The sequence below is a fragment of the Dipodomys spectabilis genome, unplaced genomic scaffold, assembly GCF_019054845.1.
Source record: "Dipodomys spectabilis isolate Male_0828 unplaced genomic scaffold, ASM1905484v1 ptg000002l, whole genome shotgun sequence".
NCBI lineage: Eukaryota > Metazoa > Chordata > Mammalia > Rodentia > Heteromyidae > Dipodomys > Dipodomys spectabilis.
The window spans coordinates 40,302,308-40,326,174 of record NW_024870679.1 but is presented as its reverse complement, the minus strand read 5'-3'; the positions used below and the strand labels follow the sequence as shown (position 1 = coordinate 40,326,174).

General features: G+C 43.7%; 1 protein-coding gene and 1 non-coding gene across 2 annotated transcripts; both read left to right on the top strand.

The window, feature by feature from the left end:
• Positions 1–167: 167 nt before the first annotated feature.
• Snrnp40 (small nuclear ribonucleoprotein U5 subunit 40) lies at positions 168–20,698 on the top strand. The gene is made up of 10 exons (XM_042677280.1): positions 168–386; positions 2,184–2,313; positions 3,802–3,895; positions 6,885–7,050; positions 8,885–9,007; positions 10,675–10,795; positions 13,246–13,328; positions 14,843–14,904; positions 19,356–19,459; positions 20,251–20,698. The coding sequence occupies exons 1-10, from the start codon at positions 243–245 to the stop codon at positions 20,298–20,300; spliced, it is 1,077 nt and encodes a 358-aa protein (XP_042533214.1). The 5' UTR covers positions 168–242; the 3' UTR covers positions 20,301–20,698.
• On the top strand, positions 11,906–11,969 carry Trnaa-ugc. Its single transcript has one exon. It is a non-coding gene; the product is annotated as a tRNA-Ala (tRNA).
• Positions 20,699–23,867: the final 3,169 nt, after the last annotated feature.

The window sequence follows — 23,867 nt, the reverse complement described above, 5'->3', positions numbered from 1 at the left end:
CAGCGCGCCTAGGAGGGACGCCAACTCCAGCCACCAATCGCGGAACCGCTCTCTCGTGACGTCAGAAATAACTAACCAATACTACGAGATTATCCAGATGGGCGTTACAGGGGGATTTTAAATAGCCCATTGGTTGGTTTGAGCCGGAACTTCTCTTGGAAGGATTGAGTTGTAGCCAATCGCGTGGAGCCGGTGGCCGTCGGCGCGGTCACTGGCGGCGTCGAGGAGACCTGGTTACCGCCATGATAGAACAGCAGAAGCGTAAAGGCCCGGAGTTGCCGCTGGTCCCGATCAAGCGGCCACGGCATGAGTTGCTTTTGGGAGCGGCGGGGTCGGTCCCCGGAGCCGGACAGCAGCAGGCGACGCCTGGGGCTTTGCTGCAAGCGGTGAGTAAAGAGGCCTGTGGCCCCCGCCCTCCGCGCGTGGGTCTGTTCTGAGCGCTGGTCGGAGGGGTCCCGATCCTGCACTGCGGAGACAGAACGGAAGGGTACCTAAAATTAAAACAGGTGCACTGTGAAAGTCTCCAGTGTCTATTGTTTCTTACGTGTCCTTGTTTAACGCCCATTTTCAGTCTTCGATCGCCCTGTGAGGTAGCATTAGAATTACTTTAAAATCTTGGGTTCAGTATCAGGACCTCGGGGAGAATGCACTCATAAGGTTCAATACATAGCCTGTGAAACCAAGAGAATTGAAGGGAGGGGTAGGCATAGGAGGGATGTTGCAGAATGATGGAAGAGCTGACATTGATCGAGAGGCCTTGTACTTAAAAACTGACATGGCGAATGGTAACTTTTTGTACCACTACTTACAGCTAGTAATGAAAAAAAAAAATCCTAAATTTTCATGGGATCCAGCGTAAAACAAATATTAACAATTTGAATGAATGAGGGAGAGAGGTGGCGAAGCAAGACCGGAAATGAATGATACTGGCTTACCTTGGGCATGTGGACAAGTTGCTTTTCCCGTTATTTCTCCCTACATTTATCTTAACAGCAACTAACCTTCATTGACTCTTGTGTATGTGAAATCTCCATGCATCTCCCTAACAGCCTAAGCAATCACACATCTTCTACTAAGGCTGTTAAGACTCAAAGAAGGAAATATGTGTGCTCTCTGTCTCAACTCCTTAATCTGCCTATCAGTGAGTCCTACTGGCATCCTCCTCAGTTACCTCTAGGCCTTGCTACTTAAGAGTCTAACGCAGAAGGTAGACTTGAGTTTGAGGCCATCCTGGTTAACATAGGGAGACTACTGACAAATTTCTAGTTATCAAGAGGGTGAGTACAGAACATTTTTTTAGGTCAGCCTGAATTGATGAGGAAAGTAAGAATATCAGTCCAGGTTTAGGTGAATTACCAAGCCTGGGTTTAGTATTTAAAACTATATGCTAAAATGAGCAGAGTGGTTCCTGCCTGTAATACCAATACTTAAGATGCTGAGGCAGGAGGATCACAAGGTTGAGGCCAACCAGACTTAGCAAGATGATGAAAGTGGCACTGTGGCTCAAGTGGTAGAGCACTAGCCTTGAGCTGAAGAGCTCAGGGACAGGGCCTAGGGCCAGAGTTCAAGCCCCACGACCAACCAAAACAAACAAAAAAAAACAGAGTTATCAAGATGAGATCCTGTCTTGAAAAAATAAACTGCTTTGCCAAATAATCGGTGTTCTACATAGTTGTTGGGAAGCCCGATTCATTCATTAAATGAACCAAAGACTAAGAAAAGTGAGAGTGAGGAATGGCACCGCAAGGTCCCTGCATTCAGAGACCTTCATTTCTCTGGAGGAGCAGACAAAATATATGAACAATTACACAGGAAGATAATTTCAGATAATGCTAAGTTCTGTGAAGAAATCCAGTGGAGGTAATAGTAAGAAGTTTCATATTACATGAAATTGAGTGCTTAAGACTCTCTGAAGAAGAAAGATCCAGAAGCAGAAATGAGCAGTGAAAAATTGGCTGTGGAACAAGAGCTGACTGAGAGGAAGGAGAAGTTAGCACAACTTGCAGATAATGGAACATCCAGGAGATGGTCATATGAAGGACTAGAGTATATGAGCAGAACTGCCCTGTAACTCACAGGACATTCACTCTGTCATCATTTGCCACATCTTTTCACTGTACTCCCCACCCTATCTTTTCAGTCTCCTTTACCTATATTCTACCTTGTATTTCTCTTCTGTTTAGGGCCCTCCAAGGTGTTCCTCCCTTCAGGCCCCTATCATGCTGCTCTCAGGACATGAAGGAGAAGTTTACTGTTGCAAGTTTCACCCCAATGGATCCACCTTAGCTTCTGCAGGATTTGACCGTCTTATATGTAAGACACAGTTTTTGAATGTGCATAATTGTTATCTGCCTAAATAATCACTTGGATATAGAACTTATATGGTAAATACAGAATTATTTTGCTACTTGGAAATTGCTATGTATGTGTTCTTCATGGAAGCAAATGTTGAGCTAATTTATAACAAGCAGTAAGTTTAACAGATTAATGGGAATCATGAGAACAAAGAGAACTTTTCCATTTCCAAAGATATGAGGCACTCTTCTTGATCCACACCTAGCACAAGTGAAGGGAGGAGAATCCTAAAGCAGCAACTCACTTTGATAACCTACCTGAACATCATTACCAGATTCTCAGCTAATTAGGAATACTGATATTTGGAAAATAAACTCAGTGAGGCCAATAGCTATGTTCACTCATTTACTCCAGTACTTCACATGTCAAAGGTACTTACAGGATGAGAACAAAATGACCACCATGTGACCTTTAAGGTGTGACCTCCTAGGTTTTCCATAAATCTATCATTTTGCAGTCTGCTTAGGAACTCAGGAAAGGACATATATAGTAGTAAACACCAGCATTTTTTTACAAGGTAAAAATTTAAATATCAGATTATATCCACCTTTTAAAAAATTACGAATTAGGTGCTGGGAAGGTGGCTCAGTGGTAGAGTGCTTGCCTTGCATGCATGAGGCCCTGGGTTCGATTCCTCAGCACCACATAAGCAGAAAAAACCAGAAGTGGCACTGTGGCTCAAGTGGTAGCCTTGAGCTGAATTGCTGAGGAACAGTGCTCAGGCCCAGAGTTCAGGCCCCATGACCGGCAAAAAAAAAGAATTCAAGCAACAATAAATGTTGGCAGGGATGTAGGGTAAGGAAAAAGGAACCTAGTGTAAGGAAAAAGGAACCTAGTATAACGTACATTCTGGAATGTAGTCTGGTGGTTCCTCAAAAAACTAAAGATATAGGGCTGGGAAGGTGGCTCAGTGGTAGAGTGCTTGCCTTGCATGCCTGAGGCCATGGGTTCGATTCCTCAGCACCACATAAGCAAAAAGAAAAAAGCCGGAAGTGGCACTGTGGCTCAAGTGGTAGAGTGCTATCCTTGAGCTAAAGAGCCAAGGGACAGCGCCCAGGCCCAGAGTTTAGGCCCCACAACCGGACCCCAAAAAAAAAAAAGAAAGAAAGGGGGAGCTGGGAAGAGAGCTCAGTGGTAGAGTGCGCTTGCCTTGCTGAGGCCCTGGGTTCAATTCCTCAGCACCACATAAGCAGAAAAAGCAGGAAGTGGCACTGTGGCTCAAGTGGTAAAGCGCTAGCCTTGAGCTGAAGAGCTGAGGGACAGCGCCCAGGCCCAGAGTTCAGACCCCATGACCAGACCCAAAAAAAACAAAAACAAAAAACAAAAAAACCTAAAGATAGATCTCCCCTATGACCCTACTATTCTGGTCATTTATAAGTAACCTTTCCATGGCCTGCGCTGTGCTTTTCTTTTCTAATAATGCTCAATCCTGTCTCCTGTTAACAGTGCTGTGGAATGTCTATGGTGACTGTGATAACTATGCCACATTAAAGGGCCACAGTGGAGCTGTGATGGAGCTACATTATAACACGGATGGCAGGTGAGCATTGTACATGACAATATTTACCATGCTAATTCTTTGCATTCTTTCTCTTTTTTTTTTTTTTTTTTTGGTCGGTCATGAGGCTTGAACTCTGGGCCTGGCCACTGTCCCTCAGCTCTTCAGCTCAAGGTGAGCACTATATAACTTGAGCCACAGCATCACTTCTGGTTTTCTGGTTAATTGGATATAAAGAGTCTCACAGCCTTTCCTGCCTGGGCTGGCTTTCATCCTCAGATCTCAGCCTCCTGGGTAGCTAGGATTACAGGTGTAAGCCACCGGTGCCCAGACTCAGCATTATTTCATTTCATCTTTCTGTGTTGTTGTATTCTTTTTGGCACTGAGATTTGAACTCAGAATCATGTTCTTTTTTTTTTTTTCAGAATCATGTTCTTGTTAGGCAGCTACTCCACCAAATAAGCCATTCCTCCAGCTCTTTTTTTTTTTTGGGTCCGGTCAGGGGGCCTGAACTCTGGGCCTGGGCGCTGTCCCTCAGCTCTTCAGCTCAAGGCTAGCGCTCTACCACTTGAGCCACAGCGCCACTTCCGGCTTTTTTCTTTTTGGTTATGTGGTGCTGAGGAATCGAACCCAGGGCCTCAGGCATACAAGGCAAGTGCTCTACCACTGAGCCACCTTCCCAGCCTCCCCAGCTCTTATATGCTTTGTTTTTCTGGTGGAGGGGTTACAGCTTTGCCCTGGGTCAGTCTTAGACCATGATCTTTCTACCTATAATCTCCCTCATAGCTGAGATCACATGCATATATTATGACTATGTCATAATATATTCAAGGCTGGCCTTGAATCAAGATTTTCTATTACCATCTCCCAAGTAGCTAGGATTACAAGTATGAGCCACCTCACCTGTTTTGTTTCACTTTGAATACTGGAGAAATACCGGGTATGTAATCTATCACTGAGCCAATCTTTTTTTTTTCCCCCGAAATGGCTTTTGAACTTAGAACCTTGACCTGTTTACTTGCTCTGCCGGTGCTCTATCATTTGAGCCACACCTCCCACCTGTTTTTTTGCTAGTTATTTTGAAGATGGAGTCTCATGGACTTTTCTGCTCAGATTGGCTTTAAACCTTGATTCTCTAGATCTCAGCCTCCTGAGTAGCTAAGATTATAGGCATAAGCCACCAATGCCTGACATTTTTTGATTTTTTTTGAAACAGGGGCTGGCTAAATTGCCCAAACTATCCTTGACTTTTCAGTCCTACTGCCTCAGCTCCTGGAGTGCTGGGATCACAGGTATGCATATCATGTCTGGTTTCAGATTTATATTTCTGACCTCTAAAATCTTATGGTGCTCCCTCAAAAGAAGATAGCATTATTTACATTTTAAGTAAAGAAAGCATTTAGGGCTGGGAATGTGGCTTAGTGTAGAGTGCTTACCTAGCATGCATGAAGCCCTGGGTTTGATTCCTCAGCACCACATACACAGATAAGGTCAGAAGTGGCACTGTGGCTCTAGTGGTAGAGTGCTAGTCTTGAGCAAAAGAAGTCAGGAACAGTGCCCAGGCCTTGAGTTCAAGCCCTGAGCTGGAAAAAAAGAAAGAGAGAGAGAGAGAGAGAGAAAGGAAGGAAGGAAGGGAAGGAAGGAAGGAAAGGAAAGGAAAAGGAAAGCTGGGTGCCAGTGGCTCATGCCTGTAATCCTAACTATTCAGGAGGCTGAGATCTGAGGATCACAGATCTAAGCCAGCCCAGGCAGGAAAGTTCGTAAAATTCTTACCTCCAATAAAACTACTCAGAAAAGGCTAGGAGTGGCGCTGTGGTTCAAGTGGTAGAAGCTCAGACCCTGAGTTCAAGCCCCAGGACTGTCACACAAAAAAAGAAAGCATGTATAGCTGGCATGGTCATACACACCTATATAATCCTAGCTCATGGGAGGATGATGGAGTAAGGTGAGAAGTTTGAGGCTATCCCTAATTACATAGTGAGACCCTGTGTCAAGGGGGAAAAAAGCATTATAAAATCAGTTGTAACTTAGAAGTTATTCTCAGAGGCTAGGAACAGTGGCTCACTCCTGTAATCTCAGCTTCTTGGAAGGAAAAGATTGGAAGAATCTGTTTGAGGTCAGCCCAGACCAAAGTTGACAAGATCCCCATCTCAAAAAAGATGGAACCAGGTGCCAGTGGCTCACACCTGTAATTCTAGCTACTCAGGAGGCTATGATTTGAGGATCGCAATTTGAAGCCAGATGGGGCAGAAAAGTTGGGAGACTCTTATCACCAATAAATTGCTCAGAAAAAGCTGCAAGTGGCTCTGTAGCTCAAGTGGTAGAGTGCTAGCCTTGACGCTCAGGGACAGTGTCCAGTCCCTGAATTCAAGCCCCAGGAACCGGGGGGGGGGGTGGGGGGGGGGGGTGGGTGGTGGTAAGCATGATAGAGGATGGAGTTCCAAACTGGCTTAAGCAAAACCAAGAGATCCTACCTGGGAACTTGGTTCAAGTGGTAGAGTACCTGGGAGCAAGTATAAAGCCCTGAGTTCAGACCTCTATACCTCAAAAAAAAAGAAAAACCATTCTTTGACATGAAGCAAAACTTTTGTGTTTAGACAAAGGATTGGAATTAGTGTACTAGATTAGTATATTGTATATTAGTTTATTAGTACTGGAGTTCGTTTATTAATCCATAATGGTCCCAGTCTTGTCTCACTTCTACCACAGCAGGGAGTGTTTAAACATTACCAAGTGAGAGGATGTACTTACATCAAGTGTTAGCTGTCACAGAGCAATAAAGGATTGAGAAAAAGTACTATATTAGATATGTGATGTGTCATGGAAATTGGGGTCACTCAATCTTACCCCCAGATTTAGAATGTGGGTAGGATTTCCATAGGCTGAGACATTCCAGCGCCAGGTGCCAAACTGGCAGAGCATAGTAATTGAGTGATCTGGAAGAACTTGGCACAGTGTGGCAAGTGGAAAAGATAGATTGGTTCCGTTGATATTCACTTATGTCTTTTGTGTTCTTCCTCTTACCTTCCAGTATGCTCTTCTCAGCATCCACAGATAAAACTGTGGCAGTGTGGGACAGTGAAACAGGCGAGAGGGTCAAAAGGCTGAAGGGACACACTTCCTTTGTGAACTCCTGTTACCCAGCCAGGAGGGGCCCCCAGCTTGTCTGCACTGGCAGTGACGATGGTACAGTGAAGGTAGGTGTCATCTGGGTTGCAGGTGGAGGTGACAGGATGGGACCCTGGCCTTGCCCTTCCACCTGTGCTGGTGGTACCTCCTCTTCTTACAGCTTAGTTTCAGTAGTTGTTTCCAAAACTTGAAGATTTTTCCCCACGTTAAATAATACTACCACTGTAGAATAAATTACTGCTTGGGATAAATAGGTTTAATTCTCAGTTTAGCTTTTAGCGGTATGGCCTTGAGCAGTTAATTTTTTTTTTTTGGTCGGTCATGGGGCTTGAACTCTGGGCCTGGATACTGTCCCTCAGCTCTTTCATCTCAAGGCTAGTACTCTACCACTTGAGCCACAGTGCCACTTCTGGTTTTCTGTGGTTAATTGGAGATAAAAGTCTCACAGACTTTCCTGCTCGGGCTGGCTTTGAACTGCGATCCTCAGATCTCACCCTGCTTAGTAGCTAGGATTACAGACATGAGCCACCATCGCCTGGCAGTTAACTTTTCTGACCTTTCATTTCTTTTTTTTTTTTTTTTTTGGTCCAGTCGTGGGGCCTGAACTCTGGGCCTGGGCACTGTCCCTCAGCTCTTCAGCTCAAGGCTAGCACTCTACCACTTGAGCCACAGCGCCACTTCCGGCTTTTTTCTTTTTGCTTATGTGGTGCTGAGGAATCGAACCCAGGGCCTCATGCATGCAAGGCAAGCGCTCTACCACTGAGCCACCTTCCCAGCCCTTACCTTTCATTTCTTAATCTTAGAACTGATATAAATGTCTCACAAGATAGAAAAATACTTAGTAAATGGGTTCAGTAACTCAAGATGGGAACATAAAAGAGCATTTAGACCTGCATTTTCCAACCTGTCTATATAGAGAACCACCTGAAAAACCTATTGAGAATACTGAAGTACAGATTGTAGTGACAAATGCCTATAATACCAGCCCTCAAACTTAAGAAACTGAAGTAGTAACATCCTACTACTGAGTTCAAGGGCAGCTGGTCTGCATAGCATTATGGTTTAAAAATGGGGGGTGGGGAGGGATGGGAATATGGCTTAGTTGTAGAGTACTTGCCTAGCATGCATGAAGCCCTGGGTTTGGTTCCTCATTACCACATAAACAGAAAAAAAGGGGGTTGGGGAAGCTGGAAATGGCACTGTGGCTCAAGTGGTAGAGTGTTAGCCTTGAGCAAAAGAAGCTGGGACAGTGCCAGGCCCTGAGTTCAAGTCCCAGGACTGGCAAAAAAAAAAAAAAAAGACTGGAGAATAAAATTGACTCTTGGAAGAAAGCATTAAGTGGGTGAATGAGGATGGATATGGTCAGATTTCTTAATATGTATGCATAAAAATAAAGAAATGAAGCCAGGTGCCTCTGGCTTATGCCTGTAGTCCTAGCTACTCAGGAGGCTGAGATTTAAGGATCAGGATTCAAAGCCAACTGAGGCAGAAAAGTTTCCATGAGACTGTTAGCTCTCAGTTAACCACTCAAAAACTGGAAGTGGTGCTGTGGCTCAAAGTGATAAAGCAGTAGCCTTGAGTGAAAGAGCTCAGGGACAGCACCCAGGCCTTGAGTTTAAGCCCCATGACTGACAAATTAAAAAAAAAAAAAGGTAAGCAATTCAGAAGAGCACCTGCCTAGCAAGCACAGAACCCTTAGTCAAATCCCAGTACTTTAAAAAAAAAAAGTGCTAAAATTACTTTTTTCACCAGCCTGCAAATACATTGACTGAGTTGTAGTCACCTCCTACCATGTTTTACTAGGATATCCAAAAAGTTTTGGATGTGTCCACAAAGTCCATAAATGTAGGGATATATTCTTAAAGTGATGCTACTGATAGATTACCTGTTCTTCTGTTTCAGCTTTGGGACATCCGGAAGAAAGCAGCTATCCAGACATTTCAGAACACATACCAGGTGTTAGCAGTGACCTTCAATGACACAAGTGATCAGATTATCTCTGGAGGAATAGACAATGATATTAAGGTATAGTTGGCATTTATATTGTATTCCCTTTCACCTGTGTATGTTCACAAAAGTGAATCTTTATGTGAGATGAGAGATGCCGGGAGGAGACGGCCACCACTACAAAAAAAAAAAAAAGGAAATGGCGCTGTGGCTCAAGTGGTAGAGTGCTAGACTTGAGCAAAAGAAGATCAGGGACAGTGCCCAGACCCTGAGTTCAAGCCTCATGACTAACAAAAAAAAAAGTTACAATGTTGGGGCTGGGAAGGTGGCTCAGTGGTAAAGTGCTTCCCTTGCATGCATGAGGCCCTGGATTCGATTCCTCAGCACCACATAAACAGGAAAGGCAAGAAGTGGCACTGTGGCTCAAGTGGTAGAACTCTAGCCTTGGGCTGAAGAGCTCAGGGACAGCGCCCAGGCCTAGAGTTCAGGCCCCAAGACCTACCAAAAAAAAAAAAATTAATCTTTAACGTAGTAGATTATAGTAACTTGAAACTTAACTTTCTTTTACTCCTGTTCCAATTGACTTCCTCATCCAAGGTTACATTGCAGCCCATATAAATGCCATCAAGGACTAACCAGTTTGTTTGAAGTATGTAGTGCCCGGACGACTAAATGGGAAAAGCAAGGTGCTTTTCATCCTCTGACAAAAGACATTTAAAAGCTTTTTTTAAAAAACTGTGTTAGTCTAATGAGATAGCAGTGAATCCATTTGTGACTGTCTACCCTCATATCTCAATGTATTTCTTTTTTATTTTTATTTTTTGGGTCCAGATGTAGGGCCTGAAATCTGGGCCTGGGCGCTGTCCCTCAGCTCTTCAGCTCAAGGCTAGCATTCTACCATGTGAGCCACAGCGCCACTTTTGACTTTTTTTTTTCTTTTTGCTTATGTGGTGCTGAGGAATCGAACCCAGGGCCTCAGGCATGCAAGGCAAGCGCTCTACCACTGAGCCACCTTCCCAGCCCACTTATTTTTTTTTGCCGGTCATGGGACCTGAACTCTGGGCCTGGGCGCTGTCCCTCAGCTCTCCAGCTCAAGGCTAGCACCCTACCACTTGAGCTACAGCGCCACTTCTGGCATTTTCTGCATATGGGGTGCTGAGGAATCAAACCCAGGGCCTCATGCATGCAAGGCAAGCACTCTACCACTGAGCCCAAGAATCACAGTTTAAACCCTTTAAATGCTAATTATTTTGTCTTTAGTGGCCTAATTAATGCATTTTGTTCTGACTTGAAATACTCTATAATTTTTTGTTATACTTTAATTAATATTTGATATTTATTGGTTTATATTGGTCTAATCAAACATGGTCATTTTGACAACCTTTTCAGAAAGCAAAGAACTTCATCCTTTTCACAGAAATCCTGCATTCTGTGGTAAAGTAATATTTGATCCAGGACTGGGACTGTGGCTTAGAGGTAGAATGCTTGCCTAGCATGCATGAAGCCCTGGGTTCAATTCCCCAGTACCACATACACTGAAAAGGCTGGAAGTGGCACTATAGCTCAAGTGGTAGAAGTGCTAGCTTTAAGCAAAAGAAGCTCAGGAACAGTGCCCAGGCCCTGAGTTCAAGTCCCAGGACTGGCACAAAAGGGGTGGGGGGGCTTCCAGTTTCTGCAGGCAACAGAGTGGAGAATTCTTTTTCTCTGTCCTCAATTTAATTTCTAAGCATACTTCTGTTTTACAGGTCTGGGACCTACGCCAGAACAAGCTAACCTACACCATGAGAGGCCATGCAGATTCAGTGACTGGCCTGAGTTTAAGTTCTGAAGGTTCTTACCTCTTGTCCAATGCCATGGACAATACAGGTAAACAGTGGAGAACACAGCTGTCCTGGTGCCCAGTCTCTGAGGAAAGTGGGCATTGGTTATTAAATATGTCTGCTGGGGACTGGAGGTATCCCAGTGTTAGATAATTTGCCCAGCATACAGGTTGCACTGGGTTCCATCTCCAGAAACACAAAAAGAAGAGGGGGAAATGTATTGGGATAAATGAAAGTCAAGGAAAGGGCCAGAGATGGCTCACAGCTTCTACCTGACAATTAGGACATGTAATGGTAAAAGGGCTGGACAAGATGATCTAGAATCTAGGACTCTAGTCCGAAAACTGGTATGTAGTCCTTGAACAACTGAACACACAGTATTTCTCTCTGGGCATCAGTTTCTGCGTGAATAAAATTATAGCAGACTGGACTTAACATTAAGGTCCATTTCAGCTCAGTGCATTTACTATTGACTAAGTCTAGCAGTCTTTCGTGAGAAACAATGAGACACCCTCAATAGCTATTAAAGTATAATAATAACTTATTATAGTTATATACTTTATTATCAAGGTTTTTTTGTTTGTTTGTTTTTAGTGCCACTACTGTGCTAGGGCTAGTTTAAGCTAGGGCTTAAACTCAGGACCTTATGCTGTTGCTTAACTTTTTTGCTCAAGGTGGATGCTCTACTATTTTGAGTCACTTCTTTGCATCCTCTAGTCATACTTTATTTTATTGTTGGTTGTGGGGCTTGAACTCTGGGCCTGGGTGATGTCCCTCAGCTCTTCAGCTCAAGGCTAGTGCTCTACCACTTGAGCCACAGCAGCACTTCCAGTTTTCTGAGTGGTTTATTGGAGATCAGAGTCTCACAGACTTTCCTGCCCGGGCTGGATTTGAACCGTGATCCTCAGATCTCAGCTTCCTGAGTAGCTAGAATTACAGGTATGAGCTACCACCTCCTAGCTCCTACAGTCATACTTTAAATAAGATTTTATTAAATATGATTTTTAACTTAATTTTACAGAGCCAGAAACCAAGATAAAAATCTCAATGTTTACCTGATATCTATATACAACAGAGCTAAAATTAGGTTCCAAGTTCATATTTTCTGGGGCTGAGGATATAGCTCAGTAGAAGAGCACTTGCCTATGGCTGGGAAGGTGGCTCAGTGGTAGAGTGCTTGCCTTGCATGCATGAGGCCCTGGGTTCGATTCCCAGCACCACATAAAAAAAAGCCGGAAGTAGCGCTGTGGCTCAAGTGGTAGAGCGCTAGCCTTGGGCTGAAGAGCTCAGGGACAGCACCCAGGCCCAGAGTTCAGGCCCCACGACCGGACCCAAAAAAAAAAAAAAGAGAGCACTTGCCTAGAAATGGATAAGGCCCTGAGTGCCCAACAGGTGATAATGAGGATGTCAGGACAGCAAAGTTTGTGTTTCCTGATTCTTGGTATAATAGTGTTTTGCTCTGTTTTACCTCATTCAAGTTTACGCTGTCCATATAAGGAATAGTCAGTATTACTTAATAGATTTCATCAGTCACTGGTAGTTAGATTATCATGTGGAAACTTTGCTAGATTTGACTGAGTTGGCAAGAGACATCATGCTTTTGGGGAGAAGTTGGATTTAGGAGTTTTGTTTGTGTTTTTTGGGCAGTACTGACACTGAAACTCAGGACGATGGGCTTTCTAGGTATATTTTCTTCCACTTGAACTGTGCTCCCGGTCCTTTTTGCTTTCATTATTTTTGAGTAGAGTCTTGCTTTTATGCCTGGACTGCTATCCTCCATTTGTTTCCAGAGTAAATGGGATCAGGTGCACACCACCATGCCCAGTGCTTTATTTGTTGGACTGAGATCTTGTTAACTCTTATCTCTTATCTCTGATTGACCTAGAACCATGATCCTTCCAATTCCCAGCCTCCCAAGTAGGTAGGATTACAGGAATAGGCCTGGCACTTTTTTTGTTGTTGTTGTTTTTTTTGGGGGGGGGGGGGGGGAGGTGGAGGTGGAGTGTCGATCCTGGGGCTCAAACTCAAGGCCTTATCCTTGAACTCTTTTGCTCAAGGATAGCTCTCCACCACTTTGAGCCACAGTACTACTTCCAGTTTTCTGGTGGTTAATTGGAGATAAGAATCTCACAATCTTTCCTGCCTGGGCTTGCTTCAAACCACAGTCCTCAGATCTCAGCCTCCTAAGTAGCTCAGATTACAGATGTGAGCCTATCATAAGCGCCTGGCCACTTTTTAAAAAATCAGTGTTACATCCATATTTATTGTGTTGGAAACTCACAATGATACATTTTTAATTTCTCCTTCCTACTCCCTCAGCTTTCCTTTGTTTTCTTAGCCCCAGTTAACAGGGCTTTACTACTAGAAAAAGTAAAGCTGGACCTCCTCTACACAAAAATTAGCATTTGTCATTGACATGATACTGTTTTTAGTTTTCAAGAGGCCTCTGCCTACTAAATATTTTGGTGAGTTGATTGTTATGGATTTGCTTTTCAGTGCGTGTCTGGGATGTGCGGCCCTTTGCCCCAAAAGAGAGGTGTGTGAAGATATTTCAAGGAAATGTACACAACTTTGAAAAGGTGAGTGCTGCATGACAAAGGAGGTTTGGGGGTTTTTTGTTTTGTTTTATACCAATAATGAGTCTTGAACTTGGGGTCTGGGCACTGTCTCTGAGCTTTTCTGCTCAAGGATATCATTGTACTATTTAAACGACAGCTTCATTTCCATCTTTTTTGGTGGTTAATTGGAGCTAAGAGTCTCATAGCCTTTACTGCCCGGGCTAACTGAACTGTGATCTTCAAATCTTAGCTTCCTGAGTCACTAGGATTACAGCACTCTGCTGCATAGCATAGATTTTACTGTCCATTTGATTCAGAGCAACATATAAGATAATGCTAATGACAGATAGTGGTTGCTCTGTTAAGAATAGGCTAGATTCTAGTAATTCTTCATCAAATCTACTCTTTCTCTGTTTTGAGACTTCTCCTATGTAGCCTAAAAATGGCATGGAACTGGCAATCTAATCTAATCTAGCCTAATCTAATCCAGTCTCTTATGTGCTGTGATTATAGGTATGTGCCAGCATGCATAGTTCAGAACTGTTCTTGCCAAAAATAAAGCTAATAGAGGCATATTAAAAAGGCAGTCACATAGCTAGCTAGCAGTGGAACCAGCACTCAGACTGAGGCCTGCTGACACTCCACAGAATACTCTTAGTCTTTTATTCCTAGTGAACCTCAACCATGTTAGATCTACATTCTGTATGAGATCCAGACTCACAGTGTTGTTAATCAAATGGTCTCCCTCTTTCTCCCAATAATCAGCAGTTAGAACCCTGAGAATACCTCCATCCCCTTAGTAATCACTCTGGACCCTAAGTTCTGAGAGACAGAAATGTGTCTCAGACCCTTAAGTTCCCATGTTAGCTGTGTTAAGAGAGGAGTATTTTTCTTTTGAGAGTTCATTGAGATTGTTTTACTTTATAAATCAAATTTTTTTGATGAGTTTGGTTTTATTTTTCTTAAACAGGAAAAATTTAAGCAAAACAATAAAAACAATTGAATGAGAATCAGGATAAATGGAGCAATAAATGCCGGGTCTAATCTTAATAACTGTAAATTAAGCATTTTCTTTTTCTTTTTTCTTTTCTTTCTTTTTTTTTTTTGTTGGTTGTAGTGCTTGAACTCTGGGCTTGGGCACTGTCCCTGCACTCTTCAGCTCAGCTCAAGTGAGTGATCTACCGCTTGAGCCACAGCACCACTTCAGGTTTTCTGGTGATTAATTGGAGATGAGTCTCACGAACTTTCTTGCCTGGGCTGGCTTTGAACCGTGATCTCAGATCTCAGCCTTCTGAGTAGCAAGGATTATAGGTGTGAGCCACCAGTGCCTGGCTACATTAAGCATTTTCTACAGTTTTTATGTGGTATAAAATAACAAAAGTGTTCTGTTTTGGGCTTCAAAATTGCTGATCATCTTTCTGGGGAGAATAATAAAAAGTCTAATTAGGAAATTTAAAGTTGGTGATATTGTAGTCTAGCAGGGAGGAGTTTGGTTCATTACTGTTCAATGGGTTCCTGCTTATTCATCATTATAGAATCTCCTGAGATGTTCTTGGTCACCTGATGGAAGCAAAATAGCAGCTGGCTCAGCAGACAGGTAAGGATTACTGATGTGAGATAAAGGATGATGGAGCTCTGCAGGTTTTCTCATGTTTAATACCTGAAACATCCATACAGACCAGAACAGACCTAGAGTTATAGCTGTATTCAGAGCTGAAGCCATGTGCAGCACAAAAGGTTTAAACACCATGTTGACCAGGCATATCATTTCAACTTCTGCCCTTCATATCAACTCGGCACTAGTTAATAGCTACCAGTACTGAGGGTCATTCAGAGGCAGATCTGTGTTCAGTAAGAATGCCGTGATATAGACCAAGGCTTCTTCAGTGTGAATTTAAACTGGTTAAAGACATTATGTGATAAAAAAGAAACCTAAGGGAGAGAATTTGTCCATCGTGTGCTGCTGTGTTAGGTGTATCTATGTCGATCTGTACTTGGCAGGAATTAGAGATTGAATCAAGATGTCCACATATGAAGGCTGATGGGTTACAAATGTGCAAGGAGACCTGATGGCAAGCTCTAGCTTCGGTGTCCATCAGAGATGTCTCGGCCTTTTTTGGTTTGATCCTGTCCTTGTCTCTACTGAAGTAATCACTGTCCAATAAGTGGGAAGCCTCCCCTAGCTTTCCAGGCATTCAGTAGATTCTAGGGTTTTCTTTTGGAGAGCCAGCACCAGATGGAAAAGTTTCACTGTGATCTGGAGGTTTGTCAACACCTAATTGTGCATATACATGGGAAAATCCCAGAGTCTGCTTTTTCTTCCTCTCTGACCTTCCTAACAGGTTTAATGCTAGGAAAAATGGACACTGGTGGGTTTTGTTTTGTGTGGTGTAAGCATGGGGTCTAGGTGAAACAGTGCCATGGTGATTATTTGAATTTGAGTCTGGGTGGGGTAGAGAGCTGCCTTAAGGGAATCTTAAGAGATTTTCAGTAGGTAACTAAAGAAGACCTGAAGAAACAAACCAGAGGGACTGAGAATGTGGCTTAGTGGTAGAGTGTGCATGAAGCCCTGGATTCGATTCCTCAGTACCACATAAACAGAATAAGTCGGAAGTAATGCTAGCCTTGAGCAAAAGAAGCTCAGGGACAGTTCCTAGGCCCTGAGTTCAAGCCCCAGGACTGGCAAAAAGAAAGAAAAGAAACAGACCAGAGCCATTCTAAATGTGTTTATACAATTTTTAGCGGGGATGGTATGTCTTTCCTATATGATTAAGCCCTTAATTTATCTTTGCATAAAGTTTTCCCAGATAAATAATTTGTGTTTTGCATTGGCCCCTTTTTTTTTTCTTCTTCTTTTTTTTTTTTTGGTCGGTCATAGGGTTTGAACTCTGGGCCTGGGCACTGTCCCTCAGCTCTTCAGCTCAAGGCGACTGCTCTACCACTTGAGCTACAGTGCCACTTCTGGTTTTCTAGTGGTTTATTGGAGATAGGAGTCTCATGGTCTTTCCTGCCCAGGCTGGCGATCCTCAGATCTCAGCCTCCTGATTAGCTAGGATTACAGGCGTGAGCCACCGGCACCCAGCTAACATTGGCCCTTTTTGACTGTCCTCTCTTCCTCTTAATATTGGCCCTTTTTGACTTGTCCTCTCTTCCTCTTTTTGTCTCCACTATTCCTTTACATGTGGAGGCATGGTTGCAGTCTAAGGAAAACCTGCCCTGTTCCTGCTGGTCTGGGCTAGATTTCACAGTCCCTTTACCAGTAGCCCCCAGTCAGCAAGCAGCTCTGTTACATAAGGAACCTAGTTTCTACTGACTGCTGCCATGCCAGAGTGAGGACGACAAGGAACTCCCCTAAATTTAGCATCTAACAGGCAGCCATCAGAAGTGAGGCCTTGAAGGAAACCCTTGGATGTCTGGGTTCTGCTTCCTGGGAAATATCTATCCTTCCTTCTCAGAAAATTGTGTTTCAGCTGAGCCTGGGTTTGACAAATCTCTCCTTTCTACATGCAGATCACCTGGTCATGTTCAAACTTAATACCCTCAACAGCTCTATTAGGATATAGGGAGACTGGTCAGTCTGAGCTACATGCAATTCTGGGTTCATAGTAAATATGCTTTTTTTTTTTTTTTTTTTTTGCCTAAGACCAAGACTCAAACTTGGTATCTGATGCTTTTGCTCATTGGCTAGTGCTCTATCAACTGAGCCACATCTCCAACCCCAGTAAATGTGTTCATAATTACTAGCATCATTCTGTGTGCCAGGCACTACGCTCAGAGAAATTGCATAATTAGTTGTGTTTACTTAAGTACTAGATAGTTACACTGAGACTTTTGAACATGGGTCTTTCAGACTTCTGTGCTTACATTTTTTCACTGTGCCACACTGCCCTTAGATTGGAGGGGACAGTTACTTGTGTGCCCTTCCTTTATATTGTCCTGGTGAGGGAGTTGCATCATTCTGATCTGGTGTGTTTGGCCATGAGCCTGGTTTCTCTGATGCAGTTTTGATACATATGCCTATGTGTCCTTTTCTTAGTGATTTAATTAGATAGGTGTGTAGGTGATAAAGAATTTTCCTGTCTATGCCTCATGGTTGTACATCTGCCTGCTTATAAGTTCTGTGTCCAACACCGGGCGCTTATCTTCTTGCTCAAACAGGTAACCACGCTATTCTGCCTTAGCACTGCACTCAGAATAAAGCATGCTGCTGCTTGATGTAATGGAGTCACCTGGGGTGCGGACTGTTTTAATCAGCACCCGTGGTATCATGCACGGTAAACATGTGCTCTGCACTAAGCCACATTCCCAGCCCCAGGAAGAGGTATCTGGTAATCAAATACTAGTGATTTTGATTTAACAAGTATGTTGTAAGTCCTACTAATACTTACTTAAAAACAATAGCCCCTTTGATTTGCCAGCAGATTGCTTTTGCATAATTTTATGAACATATACATATTTTGGCCTCAGCCAGGTTGAAGGTCGAAGGACCATTTGTTTTTCTCCACAAGAGAAAGAAAGTAAGAGAGGAGAACACTAGATTATATTAAGACTACTAGTTTTCTTTCTGTCACGAATGAACTGTGTCAACTTGGAAAAGTCACTTTACTGTAATTTTATATCTATAAACATGAGGGGCTTAGACTGGTTTCTGTTGGTCTCTTTCATTCTAGAATTTCAGTATTTTTTTTGGGGGGGGGGGACGGTCCGGTCGTGGGGCCTGAACTCTGGGCCTGGGTGCTGTCCCTCAGCTCTTCAGCTCAAGGCTAGCACTCTACCACTTGAGCCACAGCACCACTTCTGGCTTTTTTCTTTTTGCTTATGTAGTGCTGAGGAATCGAACCCAGGGCCTCATGTATGCAAGGCAAGCACTCTACAACTGAGCCACCTTCCCAGCCTGAATTTCAGTATTTTCTGTCCCTGAACTCTTTGTAAAGTTTAGTTTAAGTGAATATTTGTTATTTTGTCTGTTTGTTTTCAGTCCTGTAGCTTGAACTCTGGGCCTGGACACTGTCCCTGAGCTCTTCAACTCAAAGCAAGCACTCTACCACTTGAGCCACAGTGCCACTTCTAGTTCTCTGATGGTTAATTGGGGATAAGAGTCTCATGGACGCTGGGTGCCAGTGGCTCAAACCTGTAATCCTAGCTACTCAGGAGGCTGAGTGAGATCTGAGGATCAAGGTTCAAAGCTAGCCCGGACAAGAAAGTCTGTGAGACTCTAATCTCCAATAAACCACCAGAGAATGGGAAGTGGCTCTGTGGCGTAAGTGGTAGAGCACTAGCTTTGAGCTAAAGAGCTGAGGAGCAGTAGGCCCAGAGTTAAAGCCCCACCACCACCAACAACAAAAATAGTCTCACGGACTTTTCTGCCTGGGCTGGCTTTGAACTGGGATCCTCAGATCTTAGCCTTCTGAGTAGTGAGGGTTACAGGCCTGAGCCACTGGTGCCTGGCCTTAGGTTATGTTTTTATAACAAATTTCTTGACCTTTCTCGGGCTTTGCTAGAATACAATACTACAACTTGAGTAGAGCACTATCATGCAGTGTTTTACTCTGGGTTGTTTTTTGTTGTTGTTGGGGGACATAGGATGGCACTGGGGTTTAAAGTTGCACTTCAGTACAGTGGTTCGAATACAGTAGGAGCTCAGTTAGATCTAAACCTCTCCACCTCTGCAGTGGTTCAGTTACCTTTAAGACTTTCTAGTTAGTTATAATGTTGATTGTTGCTTAGTTATCCCTGGTGGTTTTTGAGGTGGTGTTTGTGTGGGGTTCCAGGGGAACTTGATTTTTTATCTTTTCAGTCTTTGCCATCCAGAAGCTGGGGTTTGAGAATGCCAGGAATGCTTCTATATGCAGCTATTCCTAGTTTTTCACTCAGTGTCCATGTCTTTACTCAAACTCTGTTCCTGGTTTCTAAAAAATCACTAAATATGTGTGCAGTTCAGTAAATATGGGGTAAACAAACAGCTACTTTTCATATCGGTTAGCAAGCCATCCCTCTGCCCTAACCCTACCCTTGGGGCCTTACCAGTGTTCTTATGGTACTTTGCAGGTTTGTGTATGTGTGGGACACTACCAGCAGGAGAATCCTGTATAAGCTGCCTGGCCATGCTGGCTCCATCAATGAAGTAGCCTTCCACCCGGATGAGCCCATCAGTAAGTCTGTCCTGTCTATTGGGAAAGAGGATCTGGGACAATCTCCATAGTGAGGCCTTGTGAATACTGAAATAGGAACAGGCATCTGTTTCTGTGAATTTCTATGCAAATAATCTTCGTAGGTAGCTATCATAGCCTTGCTGTTGGTGTCCTTACCAGTAAGGAAAGGAATAAAGGTTGGCTAGACCATGTCTCATCCTTTTGCTTCAAGTTTATGCTTCAATATTTAGATACATGGTTGTTTGGGGGTTGTTGTTGCTTTTTGTTTGCTTCTTGTCTGGTTTTGAACATGGTCTTTCTATGTGTCCCAGGCTTGCCATGAACTCTGGAGCTCAGGTGAACCTCCTGCCTCAGCCCCCAGAGTAGCTGGGACTACAGATAAAAACAATGTTTCATACAAATCATGGCTCACATTGTATTAGCTAGTGAAACCAAATAATGGGCCTTAAATTTAAAAAGAAAACATAACTTTCTCCACAGCTAAATATAACATATAACATTTATAAAGGTGACCGGCACTGACATCCATTCTTCTGGAGTGATTGGGAAGATTTCTTGGAAATTTGACTAACAAAGGACATCAGGAATTAGAGCCTGATAGATGTACATTGAAGACTTAGATTAAAAAGCCAGGCTAGTGTCCTATGGATGGTGTTTAGGGGGAAATCTAAGCTCAGCCCATTTGTTGTCAAACACCAAAATTGGCACTTGACACAAGAGCCCTTGCGCGCCCAGGCTCTCAGAGCCTTTATCGATCATTTCCAATCCTCTTCTCTACTCTTTCGCCTCAGTTCTCTCAGCATCCAGTGACAAGAGACTGTACATGGGAGAGATCCAGTGAAGGTGGATGGAAGACTGCTTGACCTGGAGGCCCCAGCTGCTTAATCGACGGGCGTCCAGTGGCACCCTGACTGAGCTCCTCCCTTCAGTGGTCGTTACCAGCAAGCAGCAGAAGTGCGGCTGAATTGCAGCAGTTGTTTGAGCAGGATGATTGAGACAACCCCAGGGACCTCTAGTGCCACCTGCCAGCTTTCAGGGACTGTTTTCTCCCTTTTTTAAAAAAAAATATATATATAATAATAAGTTTTTTTCAGAAGGACAAATGCAATTTGTTGGGTTTGGGGGTTCATTTTTCTTTTTGTTTGTTTTTAATTCAGTAACTGGCTTGTATGATATTTTCTTTCTATGTTTCTCTGAGTCATTTTGTACTAAGAGCCAAATAGATGCCTTTTTACAAGAGCCTTGTGAATTAGATTTATTGCTATCTTTTCTTTGAGGATTGGTAGTTACAAATCAGAGTAGGCATGATATGTCCAGGGGATACAATCCCTTTAACTCCCAAGAGGCTGTTTTCTGGGGATTCCCACACACATATTCTCTGGTGTTTTGTTTGAGTTTGATTTCTTATGTTTCCTTGCTCCTATGAAAATGGATTGTTTTGTAGTAGTAAATATTTTTCTCCTAGAAGCAGAGCACCAAGAGGAGATAAAGGTGATCTGAAAGAACCTGGCTCTGGGCTAGCAATGTGGCTTAGTGGTAGAGTACTTGCCTAACATCATGAAGTCCTGGGTTCAGTTCCTTAATACCACATAAACGAAAGCTAGAAGTGTTTCTGTGGCTTAAGTGGTAGAGTGCTAGCTCAGGGACAGTCTCCAGCCCTTGAGTTCAAGTGCCAGAACTGAAAAAAAAAAAAAAAAAGAACCCGGCTGTGATGTACTTGTCTCTAATGGACCGGCCTGTGTGAGCTCTGCCTTCTGCCCACCGCACTTTCCTGAGCAGCAGTCACTCTACCAGGAGCTCCTCTGGTGGAGAGAGTTGCCCTCATCCCAGCTGGCAGAAATGACACGCTCAGCTCCACACCACACTCAAATGGAGTATGAGGATATTTGGTGGAACTTGACCATGATGTGTTCTGAGGCTTTAGTCCACCCTTCCCTATGCAGACAAGGATGTTAAGAAAATGATTATTTGGAAGTGGCACTGTGGCTCAAAGTGATAAAGCATTAACCTTGAGTGAAAAAGCTCAAGGACAGTGCCCAGGCCATGAGTTCAAGCCTTCTATACTAAGGCAGGTAGTGAAAGTCTAGATCTTGGGTATCTGTGCCCACCATACAAGATAGGCCCTAAGGAATGTCTCTGGCACTGGATACTTTTCCTGAATCATCTCAGAGATTATCACATCTCTAGCCTATTCTAAGCTTTTACACTTTTATCTCACAACTTGAATCATATATATTTATCTTTTCGGAGGTTTTTTTTGGGGGGGGGGGGCGCTGGGTACTAATTGACTGATTTTAGGGCTTCACACTTGGTAGACAGACATTCTACCATTTGAACCACGCCTCCAGCCTCTCAGCTCTGATTAGTTTCAGATAGGGTCTTGCTTTTTGCTCAGCCTACCCTTCCTGGACTGCAATTCTGCACTGCTCACTCACAGCTGGGATGACAGTTGTATACCACCACACCCAGCTGTGTGTGAACTAAAAGAGAGTTTGGGCATAGTTGTTCAACAAACACTAACTCCTATTATGTGGCAGGCATGATAGCTATTGCTGAAAACAAGAGATACAGTCTGTCATCTTGAAATGCACAAACCAGTAGAAAAGATTGTTTAAATTACTTTTGTGTGTATACATAGCTGAGATTTAACCCCTTAAAAAAAGGAATCATCAGAATGAGAAAGCTCTCAAAACAATTGCTTTTAATAGAGTGAAGTTTTAATAAAGTGGACTGCAAACAGGAGGAAGTGATTTATTGTACTGGAAAGAGAGGAGAAAGTGTCACTGATGATGTGTTAATGCTTTGCTGGGGTGAAGGAGAATGAATAGGGCTTTCCAGGTGGACAAAAACTTGGGCACTCTAAGAAACAGCAGGTACAAGCTTTAAGGTGTGGCAAACTGCCTGAGCCGAACAGCTTGAATGTGATTAGAATTACAGAACAAGTAGTGCTGTGGCTCACGTGGTAGAGCGCTTGCCTTGAGCTGAAGAGCTGAGGGACAGCGCCCAGGCCCAGAATTCAAGCCCCATGACCGACAACAACAACAAAGAATAGGGAACAGCAGACACCAAAGTTGTAGGCTTTATTTATTTATTGTTGTGGGGCTTGACTCTGGGACTGGGCACTGTCAGCTCTTCAGCTCAAGGCAAGCACTCTATCATCTGAGCCACAGCACTACTCCCAAATTTGTAGGCTTAAGTGAAAACGTGGAGAGCTTTAGCTTTGGGTTTTTTTCTTCTTTTTCTTTTTGTGTGAGTCCTGGGTCTTGCCCTAGATCCTGGGCCTTGATCTCATGGCATGGGCACTGTCCCTGAGCTTTCTTCTCTCCCCTGCCCTTCCCCCCACCCCCCAACACACACACCTTTGCTTAAGGCTAGTGCTCTACCACAGCTCCACTTCTGGGGAGATTAGAGTCTCATGGGCTTTCCTGCCATGGCTGGCTTCAAAACAGCAATCCTTAAATCTCGCCCTTGTGAAGAGTGAGGATTATAGGCGTGAGCCACCCACACCTGACTGGCCCTACACTTTTAAGAAGCTCCCAATTGTTGGGACCAGTTTAGCCAAAGTAACTCCATTTTGTCCAGGCAGCCATTTGGTTTGTAAAGTATTATTAAGAGCTGACCTTGAGCCGGGCGCTGGTGGCTCACGCCTGTAATCCTAGCTACTCAGGAGGCTGAGATCTGAGGATCGCGGTTCAAAGCCAGCCTGGGCAGGAGAGACCATGAGACTCCTATCTCCAATAAACCACCAGAAAACTGGAAGTGGCGCTGTAGCTCAAGTGGTAGAGCACTCGCCTTGAGCTGAAGAGCTGAGGGACAGCACCCAGGCCCAGAGTTCAAGCCCCATGACCGACAAAAAAAAAAAAAACGAGCTGACCTTGCCTGCACCTGTTGTTTGTGCAGTAATGGCAAGGTGACCCTGTCTGTCTATAGGGAAACAAAGAAAAACAATTTCCAACATGGCCAGTTCCCAGAAACGAAGCCTGAAGAACAAGGTCGGGACAGGCCATGTGGAGGCGTACTATCAGTAAGAGCACATATGTAACCCTTCTGTTTCAACCAATGAGAGTAAATTAGCTACATGCTTACAGTTAGTGTGTGCTTTGGGGTTTTGCCCTATAAAAGCTAGCCTGTGAGACTTGGTGGAGTCACTCTCTCCATAGACACAGCTCTGACTAGTCAATTTGATTCTCTATGCTTGCCTCGAAATAAAGCTTTGCTTGACTTTCACTTTTTATCAGTCTAGTTCCTTTAATCAAGGACCCTTATCAGATGGGGCCTCATCCAGGATCAAATGAGGAGGACTGAGCCAGCATCAGAATTTCTGGGAAAAGCCTCCAGATGTAAGATCTTGAGGTTCTGTTCTGCCAGATCCTGCTGTTTCTGGGTTTGTGGAGCTCCAACCCCCTCC

Coding starts and splice junctions, on each gene's coding strand:
- Snrnp40 (XM_042677280.1), top strand. CDS start 243: ATGATAGAACAGCAGAAGCGTAAAGGCCCGGAGTTGCCGCTGGTCCCG. Junction 9,008..10,674: donor GAATAGACAATGATATTAAG/GTATAGTTGGCA, acceptor TCTGTTTTACAG/GTCTGGGACCTACGCCAGAA. Junction 19,460..20,250: donor CCACCCGGATGAGCCCATCA/GTAAGTCTGTCC, acceptor CTTTCGCCTCAG/TTCTCTCAGCATCCAGTGAC.